Source organism: Tachypleus tridentatus, chromosome 11, assembly GCF_004210375.1.
Source record: "Tachypleus tridentatus isolate NWPU-2018 chromosome 11, ASM421037v1, whole genome shotgun sequence".
Classification (NCBI taxonomy): Eukaryota; Metazoa; Arthropoda; class Merostomata; order Xiphosura; family Limulidae; genus Tachypleus; species Tachypleus tridentatus.
This window is the reverse complement of record NC_134835.1, coordinates 35,666,292-35,684,247: the sequence shown is the minus strand read 5'-3', so window position 1 is coordinate 35,684,247 and position 17,956 is coordinate 35,666,292. Positions and strand designations below refer to the sequence as shown.

The window sequence follows — 17,956 nt, the reverse complement described above, 5'->3', positions numbered from 1 at the left end:
GCTATGAATTCATTGTCTGGTATAAATCATACTGCGTAAAGAAGAAACGAAGGTATTTGGTATTTTTAACCTAGCCAGCACCTTGAGTGACACATGGTCTGTACGGCCCAGTCAGTACCCACTAATTACAAACAATGTTGACCGCATAAAAAGTAATCAGTGGGCCACACCCATCACTCTCAACAAAGTAGTGAGCTTATTCATACGAAATATAACTGAACTGATACAAAATAACTCGTTTTGGTGGGGTAAAAAAAAGCTCGTAAAATGCACGTGCTTATCAGACACAAATAGTTTACGATTCTGAGAGGTAACTTTTTGCAGCATATTATTGCCGTGATAATCGATATTGTTTGTGAGTATACGTTCTCTAGAGCTACTTGGTGGATCCTGACAAACGAATAAGTATCTTTGTGTTTGAGAATTTTGACAGATATTGATCAAGGAAACACGTTACTTATTTTACCTGCAAACGTCGTGCTGGTTTTACATAAACTAAATTACGAATAAAACTAAATTAAGCCACGAGATTATAATAATTATAACTACACATATATCTGCCAAATAATTACAAAATTATGTAAACTTCATGAAACTCGATAAATTGTGTTTCTATTTTTGATAAGTGGAAGTCTAGCATCGCCAGCAGTTAAGGCACTCGATGCATAATCTGACAGTTGCGGGTTCGAATCCCGGTGATACCAAAGATGTTTGCCCTTTTATTCGTGGGAGCATTATAATGTAAAAATGAGTTGGTAAAAGAGTAGCCTAAAAATTGGCGGTGGGTGATGATGACCAGCTGCCTTCCCTCTAGTCTTACACTTCTAAATCAGGGACGCTTTGGGCAAAGAGCCCTCATGTAGCTTTGCGCGAACTTCAAAACAAACCAGTCTTATAAGCGTCCCAACTTTTGTGTAAAAATATGTGAAAGATTTTAATTATCGACTGATTTATTTGAAAATAAAAGTAAATATGTTTGTTTGTAATTAACATCAGACAAATAAGATCTTGCACTATACTATTTATATGTCTAACAGTTTAAAAACTGATTTCAGTTTTATATCTATTTTTACATTTATATTTGTTTCTCACAAAGTTTTAAAGATAGCTTCCATGTTATAGATCCTTTATATTGTTTAATATGTATATATTAAATATAAAAAATTACATCCTATATAATAATTATTTCTACACTATGTTTTAACTATCCGAAAAGTTAGTTGTCCATTAATGTGTACGAGTTTTCCAAATCAACTATAAAACGACCCAGCATGGCAAAGTAGGTTAAGGCGTTCGACTCGTAATCCGAGGGTCGCGGGTTCAAATCCCGGTGGCACCAAACATGCTCGCCCTTTCAGCTGTGGGGCTCGTTATAATGTTAAGGTTAATTCCACTATTCGTTGGTAAAAGAGTAACCTAAGAGTTGGTGGTGATGACTAGCTGCATTCCCCCTAGTCTTCAATGCTACATTAGGGACGGCTATCGCAGAGAGCCCTCGAGTAGCTTTGCACGAAATTCAAAAACAAACAAACAAATCAACTGTAAATATTTTCCAACATATTTTTGAAAGCCTCAAGAAAATTAAAAAGGTGATTCTTTGTTATAATGGAGGAAATATGAATTACTAATTAAAGTGCTTTGAGTGGTCAATTCGCAATAAAGATATGAATATAACTTTACCAGGAAGAACTGAACTTGATATCTAAATCGTCCTTAGAAGATCAAGGCCTAAATTGACCAATAACGTGCTACACAATATCTTGGCCTGGCATGGCCTAGCGCGTTAAGGCGTGCGCTTCGTAATCTGAGGGTCGCGGGTTCGCGCCCGAGTCGCGCCAAACATGCTCGCTCTCCCAGCCGTGGGGGCGTTATAATGTGACGGTCAATCCCACTATTCATTGGTAAAAGAGTAGCCCCAGAGTTGGCGGTGGGTGGTGATGACTAGCTGCCTTCCCTCTAGTCTTACACTGCTAAATTAGGGACGGCTAGCACAGATAGCCCTCGAGTAGCTTTGTGCGAAATTCCAAAACAAACAAACACAATATCTTAAATAAGTCACGCTATTTGTGTAGGCGGTGTCTGGCGACAAGAGTAAAAACTGCTCGAAAAGGATTTCATCTATGATTGTCTACATGTTAGTGAGTGTGGTAACGAAAATATTTTACTAGAATTTGTTATCAACACGATAGATAGCTAATTTTATTTAAATTGTATCATTTTATTTCACTAGGAATACACTGAGAAATATGGCGGTGAATATAAAGTACACAGGTGAAACTTACTGGAAAATATGGCGGTGAATATAAAGTACACAGGTGAAACTTCCTTGGAATAGCAAATATATCTTGTACCTTTTTAAACAAAACAATACATAGGAAAATCAGATGAATGGATTCAAGGTCATCTCTCTTGTTGTTATGTCTTTATCCATTTAAACCAGACACTCCCTTTTAGAGTGACTTTACCTATTTAAATATAACACTTCGTTTCCTTATGACTTCACCCCTTTAAGACAGAAACACTTCACTTTCTTATGGCTTCAATTCTTTAAGACAGGAACACTTCATTTCCTTATGACTTCACCCCTTTAAGACGGAAACACTTCATTTTTTAAGGCTTCAATCATTTAAGACAGAAAAACTTCATTTCTTTATGACTTCACACGTTTAAGACAGAAACACTTCACTTTCTTATGACTTCACATCTTTAAATATGATATTCGCTTTTCTCGTGTTTTTACTTCTGTAATCTCGGCATTTTTTTTTATTATCGCTTAACTTACAAGTTTGTATTTATTTATTTGGTTTTCTGGTTATACAACACAGTTATCAATAAACAATACAGTTGTACCGGAGTTAATCGTCCATCAGGCTTACCGTGCAGTTTTTGTATGTTCATCAGGCTTACCGTGCAGTTTTTGTATGTTTTTTTTAAACGTGTTGAAAAGTAAAATTCATAATTAAAAACACTTAAAACTATAAAACTTGGAACATCTAAATACGCGATACGATTAAAAGCAGTTATGGTAAATCACTGTCTTTGGAGTGATAGAAAGGAATAAATACTATATGTCAAATGTTTCTAAAAATAAGCTTTCTTAAGCATTGGCTTCTTGACCGCTAAATCGAATGTAGTTGGTTTCTCTCTGAACAGGTTTGGCCGACAAAAATTTCACTCACATTAAAAAATAAAAAAGAGTATCAGTATTGAGTTCATGGGTGTTGGGGAACGATACGATAAACGCACACCTGTCAGGTTGATGTATTGCAATTTTTACGTGAAACAACTGCCAAGTACTGTGATAACGATACGCGGGAAATAGCCGCCCTTTTCGTAACGACTATCCTCGAGAGGCTAATGATTACAGAAGTTAAGTGTGACACTTTCTCTCCCTAAACGACGGCCAATTTTCTCACTGGAAGATTTATCCTAACGTGTCAGCTTGACCGGGAGGTGACAGTCGTGGCGGTAACGAGATTTTCGAGGAGAAAAGTTCCACCTCCAACAGTTTCGGATAATTGATAGACGTTTAGTCAACTGTGAGGTCCAACCGAAGGACTGTGTTATATGGTCATTTGCTGGGGAAAACTCTTGGGGGGGGGTATAACAAATACGTACAAGGTCTCGGATCTCATCCGTAGAACTGTATAGTTTATTTTACAAGATTACACACAGCTTCACGCTATTTTTATATATATTTTCCCGTAATCCGTCTCTAAGTTTACATTCAACATAAATGTTATTCACTTCAGTAATTTCGTATACAGAAATATATATATACATAAGCTTGCCACCCAACCACTGCTACCAAATATTTTTATAGAATGGATATTTCATTCACAACACCCTAAACTTTTACACAGAGACATCTATATTCAGGGGCGTAGATTTTTTACACCCGATGGGGGGGTGATGATTTTTGCAACCCCATTTTTTTATGTGGACTGTTCAATTTGCAGATTGGTAATCTCTGATTACGTGAACCTGAAAGCTGTAAACGTGCAGTCACAGAGTAATCTTTTTGCCACAATATTTGCATGTAAACTTAGGCCTAGAAGTACGCCTATATTAAGAAAAATGCCTACATCTAGGCCTAATTATGTAATTCGATTGGTAAGAATCACAAGAACAAACACACAATTTGTAGGCCTGTGATGCAATAAAACAATTCGACAGACCAAACTGTAGGGGGGGGATTGTATGCACCATACCCCGCACCTAAAATGAAGGGGGGGATGTATATCCCCCAGGATCTACGCCCCTGTCTATATTCTAGTTGTGTTATTATTTACCTTATATATTCTAAATAAAAGCTAAAAATTGATAAACCAGGGTAAAGATAAATGTTTTCACCACGATATGTGCGAAATATGGATCACATGACAGGTTCAACCAATGAGCAAAACATGAAATGTTCGAAGGAATGCCTAACCTTATTACAGAGACAGTTTGTGAGTTTATCTCCAATATTCATGCAAAGCTACGTAAAGACTGCTTCTAGCATGCTCTAGCTGTCTTAATTTTAAATTGATAGACTAGAGTGAATATAGCTGGTCAACATCACTCACAATAAACACTTGGGACAATATAATAGAACAGCAGAATTTCACATCAAGTTACAATTCATTCACAGCTTCACAGTGAGAAGCGAGTTTTCACCGCAACGGGCAGGAACAATGAATATTTAGATTAACAGCCCGAACATGCAAACTGCTAATGAACCCCCAGTACGTGCCTTTTTTTCTTTCTTTTTTTGCAGCAGGCTTGCATATATTCCTAGCTATTGGGAATAGGTTACTGTTCAGTATAAAAGAATTAATTTATAAAAGTTTAATCTGGAAAAGCTTAAAACAGATGAAGTAGAAAAATTAGAACATTAAATTTTTTTTTTTAATTTCGCGCAGAACTTCACGAGGGCTGTCTACGCTAGCCATCCCTAATTTAGCACTTTAAGACTAGAGGGAAGGCAGCTAGTCATCACCACCCACCAACAACTTTTGGGCTACTCTTTTTACCAACGAATAGTGGAATTTATTGAAATATTATAACGCCCTCAAGGCTGAAGGGGGTGAGTATGTTTGGTGAAGGTGATTCGAACCCGCGATCAACAGTTTGGGAGTAGAGCATCCTAACCAGTAGGCCATGCCAGGCCTGTGGTTCGTGAAGACTATATCAGAACACAGCAGGCCATGTGAAGCCTGTGGTTCCTGAACACTACAGCAGAGCACAGCAGGCCATGCCCGGTCTTTGGTTGCTGAAGACTGCAGCAGGCCATGCCATGCCTGTGGTTTGTAAAGACAACAGCAGAACACAGCAGGCCATTCCAGGCCTGTGGTTCGTAAATAATAAGTTGGGTACAGCAAACTATGCCAGGCCTGTGGTTCCTGAAAACTATAGCAGTGGATTTATTTATTTGCACTTCATCACGTATTGTGCATTTCTAGTGAACTGATGTGCAAATCTAAGTTATCCAATGCAGGGGTTTCCATTCTGTCGGCTGCAAAATAGTGTAGGGAGAGCGTAGTAAGCATTTCAAATGAAGAGTACCGATAAAGTACACAGCATTTATGAATTAGTTAGGTGGAGAGCCTAATCGGTAGGAAATGTTCTGGCGATCTAGTCCTAAGAAAATTTGAGAACGTCTGACCTAACGCACTGTTGAAAAACGGCAGTTTTTGTCTTTATTAAAAAAAATAAAAAAAATTTATATGTCTGGAAGGAACTGATATTTTCATAACAGCGACTTAAATTTCTGGGCTTTTTTTTTTTCGGAACCAGTCTCAGCACACGTCACAAATCACTTTGTGAATAAAACATCACGCAAACGTACGTACTAACATAGGTCTATTTTATTTTGGGTCAAATTGTGCTACTTTACATTAAAATCTAAACTCGTTGATTGTGCAATAATGAAGAATCCTGTTTTACATTTCATACGTTGACAATTGCGTTATTCACCGCCTGGTGTTTTTTGTAGATAATACATTTTGTTACGCTTTTTGATGAACAATTCAAGAAGAGAAAATTGTAGAGTTATCAAATCTGAAAAATGTATTGCGTTTAACATTCAGATATAGGACAACAATTGGAGGTTAAAGACGTGACCATAACTAGCTCTGAAGACATAGAGGTCATGGTCCTTTTTTTTTCTTGTTATTTTTGCTTCACTTACTGACACACACATATAACTGGAAGATATAGCTTGAAACCCAAATTTGATCTCATTCGAAAACTGCTTATGGTTATGGTGCTGGTGAAAAATAAAATTATTTTCCGAAATAAATTTATTTGACAATGAGGGCGCCAATCATAGCACACCCATTGTTGTTTATCTAATAAAATATCTTAATTTCTTTACTTTGGCCCGGCATGGCCAGGTGGTTAAGGCACTTGACTCGTAATTTGAGCGTCGCGGGTCCGAATCCCCGTCGCACCAAACATGCTCGCCCTTTCAGCCGTGGGGGCGTTATAACGTCACGGTCAATCCCACTATGTGTTGGTAAAAGAGTAGCCCAAGAGTTGGCGGTGGATGGTGATGACTAGCTGCCTTGCCACTAGTCTTACGCTGCTAAATTACGGACGGCTAGCGCAGATAGTCCTCTTATAGCTTTGCGCAAAATTCAAAACAAACAGTTGTTTACTTTAGAGTATGTATCAGCACTTTCGTCGAAGTCGGTTTTCTTATGATACTAAAACAAAACACATTTATGAATACCGACAGAACCTTCTAAAAGTGGGAGTTTTTCTTTTAAACCAGAGACTGATCGAGGATTTCTTTAACTGTGGGTCTATTTTAATACAAGAAAGCGGAATAAGATGATGAAATAAGGTCATAGCAAAGCTAGTGAAACTGTTGTAAACTCTTCGTTCTACAATACTTTATTTCTGTCAGCCAGTCAGGAATGTTTGTGATCTTCCAGAGATGACGACAGCCTGCGGTTTTTCATGCTGTGGAAAAGACAGACCAAGAAAAGTGTTCGAACACATATATTGTAGTTTTGTTCCTGTTGATTCAGATACTTTAGTATATTTAGAAATACATTATGACTGTATTAGAGGGATTAGATCGTTAGACTCATGAGCTTTGCGTTACCAATATATTCCATGACACTGTACACATAAAACTAAAAAAGAAAACAATTAATAATGGTCACAGAGGTCAGATATGTGTCATGATTGGGTTGACCTGTCGATAGAAATTTAATACAGGTTTCAATCTTTATAGCATACTGTTAAATATTTACTCCATAAAATACATCATTAGCTCTGTAAAAAAATCACTTTAAGTAAGTTTCCATTCGTTTAGTAGAAGATTCATTTACATTATATGCCGTTAGTCTGTCCAGTAAAACAGTGAAGATTCATCTGTGTTATATATCGTTAATCTGTCCAGTAAAACAGTGAAGATTCATCTGTGTTATATACCGTTAATCTGTCCAGTAAACCAGTTGGTCCGTGAGTTTTGTACACAATGTGAACTGTTCCTCAACATTCCTTACCTTGTCGAGGACTTCTCTAGCTGTTGGTATTGGCTTCGGATTACCATTCGGTTTACGTGCACCGGGATGGGCACTACGATTTTTGTGACATCACGGTTACACACTGGACGACCTGACGCAAGCCCGGCTTTAACTCTCTTCCATTTGGCACGTCTGTTCTGAAACCAAATTTTCACCTGAACTTCACTGAGTCGGAGCGATCTGGCAATCTGGGATCGCTCTGTGAGTGACAGATACTTCTTGGCGTAAAATTCTTTTTCCAGTTGTAGTAACTGCTCGCTCGTGAAAGCTGTCCGTCTTCGTCGTTCTTTCCTTTTGGACATACACAATTGACCATTTTCACCAACTTTGGAGCCTGATGATGAGTGCGAAAGAGGGCTGTCATCGTTGAGCCTTAGATGACCAGAAGCTCCACCTGGTGGCAACAGGTTAGACTTTTGACGTGCAGTGAGCATCTGACTGGACATTAACCATGAGGAAGAAACTGGTGAAAAGGGCGTAAAAACGTTCAGTATAAGCACTTAGAAGTTAAGCTGTACATACATTAGAAAAATAAATAAAAATAATCGTAAGCGTCTACACGAGGACTCATTTATTAAGTTTGTTTGGTTTGTTTTGAATTTCGCGCGAAGCCACTTGAGGGCTATCTTCGCTAGCCGTCCCTTATTTAGCACTCTAATACTAGAGGGAAAACAGCTAGTCATCACCACCCACCACCAACTCTTGGGCTACTCTTTTACCAACGAATAGTGGAATTTACCGTCACATAATAACGCGTCCACGGCTGGGAGGGCGAGCATGTTTGGTGTGACGGGGATTCGAACCCGCTATCCTCAGATTACGAGTCGAGTGCCTTAACCACCTGACCATGCCAGGCCACTTACTGAAAGTTTGAAAGTTTTATTCCATTTCAGCAGTGTATCTAATTCTTCCATTAAAAGTTTGTAGAACTAACATAAACGTATTACTTGAAATTAAATTCATAAATACCTCTAACTAGAAACTTTAAATATTCGCGAACTATTCTATACTAGCGAAAAAGTACAAAATAAGGCTGTTGCGATCTAAAATGTAGAATTAGAGAAAGTTGTTGTTGCTATTTATGTTTCTTCAAATAATTTTTATTTCAAATAAACGAACAGTTATTTGTTTCACTGCTGCAGAACAACGACAACGACACTTAATATCTATTATAATTTATTTCCGACGAATCTGTGTTTTGTTATGTTAAGTATTAAAATTTGAAATTGCCTGAAATTTTAGTTTTAATGTAGAAGCCAATTGAATGTCGATATGTATCAGATTTATGGCAACTGTTAGCAAGACTGATACACACAATTTTCTTTCTTAACACAAATATATCTTAATATACAAACAACAATACGGTTATTATAAATAATGGTTTGTATACAAAAGGTTTAAAACTTACAAATAATACTGGGTCTTCTACCTGGTCTGAAACTGCAAATTTTATCAACGGTCACGATGAGCGAATTAATTTTGAGTTGATACTGAAACACTTCGCTTAAGCTAGCTAGTTCTCTATTTATGGCTGGCCTTACGCCACTTACCGACGAAGATATCTAAAGTCCTCTGAGAAATACGAACGTTAGAAGTTAATTCATTGAAATTAAATGGTCTGTAATGTTCGAAATCTGTAAACGTTCCAAGTCAAATATCTGTAGTTTCTCAATTAATAAGTTTTATCACAGTTTTATCTTGCGAGGCTTACAGTATACCTACTGTATCAAACCAACAATATTTTGAAAACTGTCTCTTGGCGGTTGATTTATGAACTTTAAGGTGAGGTTTTCGAAAGTTCAGCTGGCAATAATGTAAAGCGTATATTGTTGATTCTCACTCTCAAGAATCTTCTGCACATTTATAGAACGGGCAGAACTTTTGCAATAAACATTTAAACATAGATTTTAAAATAGATATATATTATTAAATTCATTACACAAAATATAAAATTATATGTCCCCCCGGTGACTCAGAAGACAGCTTTAGTGCTAAAATGTAGGGTTCATTTCCCGCGATGGCTACTTGTCTCTTGAGCAATTTTGCGCAAATAACAGCATAACTGAGTACAAATTTTGCTATAATAAGTGGTTTTAAGGATGTGTTTTGGGATGTTGTATAGTGTATTAATTTAATGACTAAACTATTAGTCAATATATTACATATTTTTCACTGCAACGCCGTCTGATCACAGAATAATGAATAAAAACAATAATATCCTTTGTGCATCTATACCGATAAAAGTATTTTGACATTGTGGTTACAAGTTCAGTTTGATAAGAGGTTGAATGTAAGCTAGTTCTTTACCCAACTGTCATATTTAATTTTTATATCCATTTTCTCTGGTTAATTTTATGGGACATATTTATGAAAACATTATCAAACACAACAGTTTCTTGTTTAATTTTCTGTTTTAAATAATATTGGACTTCGGTGGTAATCGTCGAAAGCAGTTTTGTTGTAGGACTGAAAGTTGAGAATAAAAATGTGTAGTTCTTTTAGACTAAATAAACATTACTGAGAAAAGACCATAAGTATGTATTCTGTACGTCTGCTTGCCCTTCAACGTTTGAAGCTTTCAGATGTACTATTAGTAGACCTTGGTTTTAAGTGTACTATTTATTATTCGAGTTAAATGAAAACACTAGCTTTGTTAGATGGTCTGCTGGCGGATGACGTCATATTTTGTTTCTTAAAGTCGTAACTTGCTGAAAAGCACTTTGTTAATAGAGTTAGTACATGGATGCAGAACGCATTTATTTGAAAGAAATGAGGTAACTGTATAAAATAATATAATTGTCTTAACAAGAATAACATTTAAAAATAATAAAAAATTAAATAGAGAGTTTGTGAATCTAACGAAAATATTGGGTTGAGGAATAATTCGTGAGCGTTTTTTCAAGTTAAAAAATATATTCATAAATGAAACGCTTTCGCAAAATATTTCATGTCATTTGGTAGATAATTTTTTGCTCTAATAGATGGTGTGTTTGATTTTCATATGTCTTTAATTTTTGCTTTCATTTTCAGCTTATTAAATGGAATGTCAAGTGGACAAAATCAAGCATTTTCGACACCATCTGCTTTTCGCATTTAATTTCTTGCAATTTCGTTTAAAACAATGCATACTATATACCTAGGTATTACATGAAATAAAGTATCATAATAAATGTTTTGGGTGTAATGTGTTCATGCATTGAAGTATTGTATAGCCTTGCATGTAATGCTCGAATGAAATGATTTAAAAACGCTCACGAATTATTCATCAATCTAATATTATACCTTTTGTCGTGGCTCATTGTTCAAATATACACACTGATATTTTATTTATTAATACACAATTAAAACAAGAAGGGCCTGGCATGGCCAAGTGTGTTAAGGCGTGCGACTCGTAGTCTGAGGGTCGTGGGTTCGCATCCCCGTCGCGCCAAACATGCTCGCCCTCCCAGCCGTGGGGACGTTATAATGTTACGGTCAATCCCATTTTCCTTTATTATGAATGTTGGTGTTGAAAGATATCTTTACTCTTTCTTGTGTTTGTAATAAAATACACAAAGTTTGTAAAGACTTTAATTACTAGAATATTGTCTTGTTTGTTTTTGGAATTTCACACAAAGCTACTCGAGGGCTATCTGCGCTAACCGTTCCTAATTTAGCAGTGTAAGACTAGAGGGAAGGCAGCTAGTCATCACCACCCACCGCCAACTCTTGGGCTACTCTTTTACCAACGAATAGTGGGATTAACCGTAACATTATAATGCCCCCACGGCTGAAAGGGGAGCATGTTTGGCGCGACCGTGATGCGAACCCGCGACCCTTAGATTACGAGTCGCACGCCTTAACACGCTTGATCATGCCGGACCAAGTTGGGGTGAACTCTATATTGATGAAACTGGTGATTTAAGATTAAAAATAAATTCACTTATATTCCCCGTTGTTGTTTTGGTTGACGTTACGTTATATGAGACCATACATTCCTCGTTTTCCTGGATAAATTCCATGTTAGATATTCCAAAAAAAAAAGCCTAGTAATTGCAAGCAAACATTTTTATGAATATATTTTGAAAAACCAAAATTGTAAGAGAACCATGTTTTTACATTTTCTTTTTTTTTGAGCATGGAATGTAAAACATGAAAGTTTATTTTTCGATAAAAATATTTTATAAATTTTAGCCCTAATTTGAATAGGTAGAAGTCAGAGAACAGAATAACTGGTTGTTTAAAGTCAATAGGAATTATGAAGTCATGAAATTATAGAATAAATAAACTGCGTTTTTTTTTTAATGATAACAATAACAAATATAATTAAAATAAGATTTTAATTTAAAAAGGGAAATATAAACGTTTGAGCAGTTGAAAAAATTAATGGAGGTGAAAAAAAGAGAATAGTCTGATATTCTAATATATTGTTATTGTATCCACAAGTGAGTTTGACTTGTAGTTTTGTTATTGTATCCACAAGTGAGTCTGATTTGTGGTTTTGTTACATATACAGGGGGTGGACAAAAAGTGCCCCCTTGTTGTTAATTTGTTATATCTTTTATTAGACAATAGAAAAATATCTAAACTTTCGTGTTATTATAACGCATTCGACGATACTTGTTCAAATGTGATCTCAAATCCTAATTTTAACACTGACTTTCATAAATACCTGAACTTTTCAACATTTTAGTTGCATTTTCTTATAAAAATAATTGTACACTTGCTGTAGTTCCCTATATATTCTTATTATAACTAGCTTACATGAAAATTTGCTATATTAAATATCTATCATTAAATCATTATGGTTAAGAATATTAAAACGTGAAGTGTTATTGACTTATTGAGAAAACCATTTTCTTCAACTGCTTTTTCATAACATGTTGGCCCGGCATGGCCAGGTGGGTTAAGGCGTTCGACTCATAATCCGAGGGTCATGGGTTCGAATCCCCGTCACACCAAACATGCTCGCCCTTTCAACCGTGGGGGCGTTATAATTTCAGAGTCAATCCCACTATTCGTTGGTAAAAGAGTAGCCCAAAAGTTGGCGGTGGGTGGTGATGACTAGCTGCCTACCCTCTAGTCTTACACCACTAAATTAGGGACGGCTAGCGCAGATAGCCCTCGAGTAGCTTTGCACAAAATTTCAAAACAAGCAAACATAATGTGTTAAAATACTAAACTCGTCTAGATGACGTTCTTTATACTAGTACTGAAAGATGTGCCCTCAAGCGGCGGTTTAGCGATAAAAATTGGGTTTCAATGCCCGTGGCGGGCAGAGTACAGATAGTTCCTTGTGTAGCTTTACGGTTAACAGCAAACATTGTCACTAAAAGGTATTTTCTAACTAACGTTAGTCATGGACGAAACGAAGGTTTCATTTCACTTTGAACAAACGTAATTCTACACTGTTTTCAAGTCCTCGCTCTGTCGTTCAAAATATATATTTGCTAGAAATATAGAAACATTAACATTTGATAATACAAAGAATAAATTCATAAGTATTCTCTGTTCGCTTTGTATTTATACGTTTACGAAAGAAAGGAAAACGTTTTGTAAGGTCAGTTTTATATATATACATATAGGTATAGTTGATTAACCAGATTTCTTTTTTATTTGTCTATTTTTTATTCAAGATTTCAAGATTAAAGTTATCTTTTCAACATACAAATTTTTACCTGAGTAGTTCCTGCTATCCTCGTAAGTACTTGGATGTTCTATGCATCCTTCTGGGGTGGACGGGCAAGAAACAAGCAGAGGACTAGACGACTCGGACCCCGTCGGCTTTGGAGAATGAACCATTAATTTGTATTTCGGCTGAAGTTGGGGAGCCAACATGGGCTGTTCATTTCTCATACTGATGACGGCTCTACTGTCTGTTATAGCATCATATATAGAAGAAGACTTCGACTGGATACCACCCCGAAACCCAAGCTGGGACAGGGTTGTCGCGGAGTACTTTACATTGTAAGGCTGCAAGAGAGACAGCCCATATATGTATGGGTTCAAACGAGGAAATAACACACAGCCGTTATAAGGAAAGGGTAATTGATCAGTCCTCTGACTGGACATGAAGACTGAAGATTGCTGCATGTAAAGGAAACGACTAGCCTTCTGGCTTTTCGTGTTTGCTCTTAGCCTATCCACTCACGGTCACCATGACAACGGTTATTCTAGTTACCTAAATAAAGATGGCACAGAGAAACATTGTGGTTGCACAAGATGCTCGCTGGATCAGAAATGTTCGCACCTTTCACTAAACTACGGCGGTCTAGCCAAGCACGTGAATTAACGCAAGGACTCTGATTGGCGCTCTTCTCGAATTTTTAGACTTATATAGTTAATATAAGCGAATCGTGATTAGTACATTTCTCTGAAGAAGTTCTGAATACATATACGAACACTTGCAGTTTTATTGTTCTGCTATAAACGTCATATTTCCTACTAAATTAAGTTACTTTCATAAATTCGTTATCAAAAAAGGCATTAAATAGTTTGTAACAGTAACGCATATTTAAAAAAAAGACAATAAAATCAATCATCAGTTGGACTAGCCGTAGACATTTATTTTTTTCCGCCAGGATATCCACTTCTCTAAAAAAAAACAAAAAAAACTGACAAGGACTGTAATTGCCCCCTGGTGGACCAGCAGCAAGTCTACGGGCTTATAACGCAAGCATACGGTGTTCAGTTACCCTCGATGGGCAGCATACAAGTAATCCATTGTGTAGCTTTGCACTAAGAAAATAACAGGTATTGAAGTTAATCATAGAAACGTATAAAATGAAGAAAAGTAAGCAAGTTATCTTTTATACAATACATTATTACAGAAAATACAAAATAAACGTCATCAAGTTGTATGATGCATAAGTAATACGTGTTTGTTTTAAACAGATCAGTACATGGCTCAGAAATAATTCTTGGAAGTTACGTCTTTAAAAATCGGGTTTCGATACCCGTGGTAGGCAGAGCACAATTAACTCACGGTATAACTTTGCGCCTCACCACTAACATATAATTTTCATGCTAATATAAGTTTGGCAATATATAGTTATAAAATACTTTCCCAAATGGTCTTAAATAGTTCCCGTTATTCAATTTATTTGTCCAATTGCCGTTTGACCTTGCTATTTTTTCTTTCTAGGTATCGTTCAACCATTTTTTGCTGCATGACTGAGATCGCTGTCTTGACCATCGGATCTCATTTCTGCTTGTACCAGTCAGCAGTCAGGATGCCATCAGTTTTGTGTAGATCTCCACATCATTTGCTCATAGTATTCACTGTAGATAATGTACGCTGATCGTCATTCAGGTTCTCTTCTCTTCTATCTAAGAGACTATTTTTTATTGTTCCCAAAAATTTTTAAATTGGATGCATCAGTAAAAGTTATTCTCTTCCAGTTTAGCTCTTCCCATTTCAGGCTTGTTTCCTCTTAACGTTTGCTTTTGTGGAGATACACTGAGACTACTTTCTCATTACTGTGTATGTTATTGCTCTGAAGGTAATGTTCACATCTCTACTTACTATTTGGCCATTTAAAGGACATCTTCTAGATTGTCACGTATCATGTTAAGAACATACATACTCTGAGCTACTTAATGTCACTTTTAAAGAGAGGCTTTTTTCTTCTACGTAATTTCTTGAGTTTTTATACTGAGTCTACTGAAATTCCACCTCAATCTTTTCCATTAAGCAGCCTTCATCAGCCCAAACTTTGACTTATACATTTTTTTTTTTGTTAAAATGGAATCTTAATTTTTGGAACTATAAGTGCCTTCTCAACACTTCTGTTGGGAAAAGTATGACTGACCGCATTTTTATATGCACTATACTGTCATGGCAAAACCACAACATAAATTGTAAACATGTGAGTATACTCTGATTCATTTAATTAGCAAACAATGGGCGGAGGGGGGGGGAGCAATATTACAATATTTACATTCTATACTCATTTCATTCAGTGATTCCATAATTTTTTACAATACTGTATTCCTACAAGAAATAGCTGACTTAAGCATATCTTACTAAAGTTGATACGTCAATGGTTCCTCTATGGGAATGTAAGATTTTACATCAATAAAATCTGTTTTAAGGTAAATACTCAAAGGATCCTGTGTCAGGAATATTTCCATAAAGTTAATATTCAGTAGGTGTTACATTAGAATTATCTTCATTAAGATATTATCGAAAACGCTCGGTTAAATATAGTCCCTTACCAACAACAGGAACATCTGCTTAAGTTGAGAAACAGATCTTTTAAAATAATTCATGAGAAATACCTGCTTAAAAATTGTCTCTCGAAGTTGAACTTAAATATAACATTTTTATGGTGCATAATAAACATCTTTTAAGGACAGCTTTAAACAAAGATTCGGGTTATAAATGACTATTCAAATATAGTTCCTCACACTACACGTTTATTTCAAGAGAGTCTGTGTTCCATAATCCCGTATAAGAAATATTTGAACCTGATCTATCACACATACAGAATGCTGAATTTATTACAGATGTGTCACAATTACTCATCTAAAAATTAAACATCATTAAAGAAAACAAAATCGATGCATTGGCGCCTAACCTTCGTTCTACTAATGGTATCGAGTATATATACATATTTCATTAAGCCTAAACACATCTATCCTTGCTAGTACGATAGAGGTCGCAGTGAAACAACTTACGTCCTAGATATCTCTGCGCTCTTACCATTCTTAGGCTCACAGAAGATCAACAAGCACTTTGTATCGTCATTATATGTCACGTTACGCTGCGACAGGCGTGCCATCTAGTATTAATAAACCTAATATCGTTAAATATAATTACGTAACGTTTCGGTGCTTTTGCACTCAAATTTTTTACTTAATGTCATTTATTGTTGAATGAATCATTTTGATATACTCCATATGTTTTATTTTTTAGAAGAGAAATAAGTTTAGTCAAATAAAGATTTTTCACCGTTATACTGAATATAACGGTTTATCTTTTGAAAAACATTTTCGAACCTTTTGAAGATGACTTCACGCATACACATGAACATTTCGAGGTAACTTTGGTGCTATTTTGTGACAACATTTCGCATAATTTCAAAATTTTCTTCCAAAGTCTAGCTTTGGAGAAGGCGTATCATACAATATACACGAACGTAATGCATTACGCAAAGAATTAACAATAAAAACCATTGTGTGTAATGATTGCCGAACTCTGTTGCAGAGCGTATGTACACTAACCGAAAAAAGTACGAGTGGTCATCTGTCATATGTATTAGGCGTTTTGGATGTATACATATATATTTATTTATTAGGGGTGCGTATCTCATCACAGTAATCAATACGATACAAATCTAGGCATTCATCATTATGAGAAACCCACTTGAGGTAAAAATGTATCTCAGGACGGCTGGTATGGGTATTAACACTTTTACTAATTAAGCGGAGAACAACGTTTCGACCTTCTCAGGTCATCTTCAGGTTAACCCATACCAGCCGTCCTGAATTTAGGCACTGATGTTACGATAGGATACGTATCTAGATACAAAAGTTTTACCAACGACTTGTTACAAAGTGTGACACTCGTGTCTGTAATTTATAATCTCTACATTACCTTATTTAAGTACTTCACACTTTACAGTGTTTTTTTTTTTAATTTTTAGGCTTGGTAAACTAAATGGCAGCTGGCAAGAGAAGTAAAATAAAAAAGTCTATTTTTTATTGCTAATTTGTTGTTTCTTTGCATGTGAGGGGCCCGGCATGGCCAAGCGTGTTAAGACGTTCGACTCGTAATCTGGGGTCACGGGTTCGAATCCCGGTAGCACCAAACATGCCCGCATTTTCAGCTGTGGGGGTGTTATAATGTTACGGTCAATCCCACTATTCATTGGTATAAGAGTAGCCCAAGAGTTGGCGGTGGGTTGTGATGACTAGCTGCCTTCCCTCTAGTTTTACACTGCTAAATTAGGGACGGCTAGCGCAGATAGCCCTCGAGTAGCTTTGCGCGAAATTCAAAACAAACAAACAAATTCTTTGCCTGTAATGTTCTAATAAAACAAGACAACATGTAGTATTCAACATCCATCTTCCTTTATTAAATTATTAATTTTTAGCAAAAATACTTGATTAGAAATTATGTTCTTGTTTTGTACAAAAGATTTAAAACGTTTATTGAATGGTTGCCAAATTTTATGAAAAATTGTATCGTATGGAGCGATGTAGTGATACAGTCGTATTACGGCTTCACGATACGTTGTGTCGCTACACCTTTAATATTATATGTATTATTTATAAGTGCTCACGCCATTTGGTCAAACCTATGAATAAGATATATATTTTTTAAAACACACAACCAGATGAGTCCTGACGAAAGCGATGCATCCATTCTTTAGTTCTTAGCCTCAAAACGTTAAGTGTTAATTCTTTAAAGACGAACAATTCCTCAACTGTTGCCACAGACAAGAGTGCGTAAA

At 36.1% G+C, this 17,956-nt stretch overlaps 1 protein-coding gene across 2 annotated transcripts in view; it reads right to left on the bottom strand.

Annotated features, from left to right (window-relative positions):
- LOC143231925 (uncharacterized) overlaps positions 1–14,231 on the bottom strand; it is a 30,353-nt gene extending 16,122 nt beyond the window's left edge. The window contains exons 1-3 of one of the 2 annotated variants that reach the window (XM_076466781.1): positions 13,178–14,231; positions 7,500–7,983; positions 3,632–6,948 (exon numbers count right to left, since the gene is read on the bottom strand). In XM_076466781.1, coding sequence (XP_076322896.1) covers positions 6,897–6,948; positions 7,500–7,983; positions 13,178–13,592 — 951 coding nt within the window. In that variant the 5' untranslated portion in view covers positions 13,593–14,231 and the 3' untranslated portion in view covers positions 3,632–6,896. Of the gene's footprint in view, positions 1–3,631; positions 6,949–7,499; positions 7,984–13,177 lie in introns of those variants that run through there. The other variant, XM_076466780.1, reaches the window with a different exon arrangement.
- Positions 14,232–17,956: the final 3,725 nt, after the last annotated feature.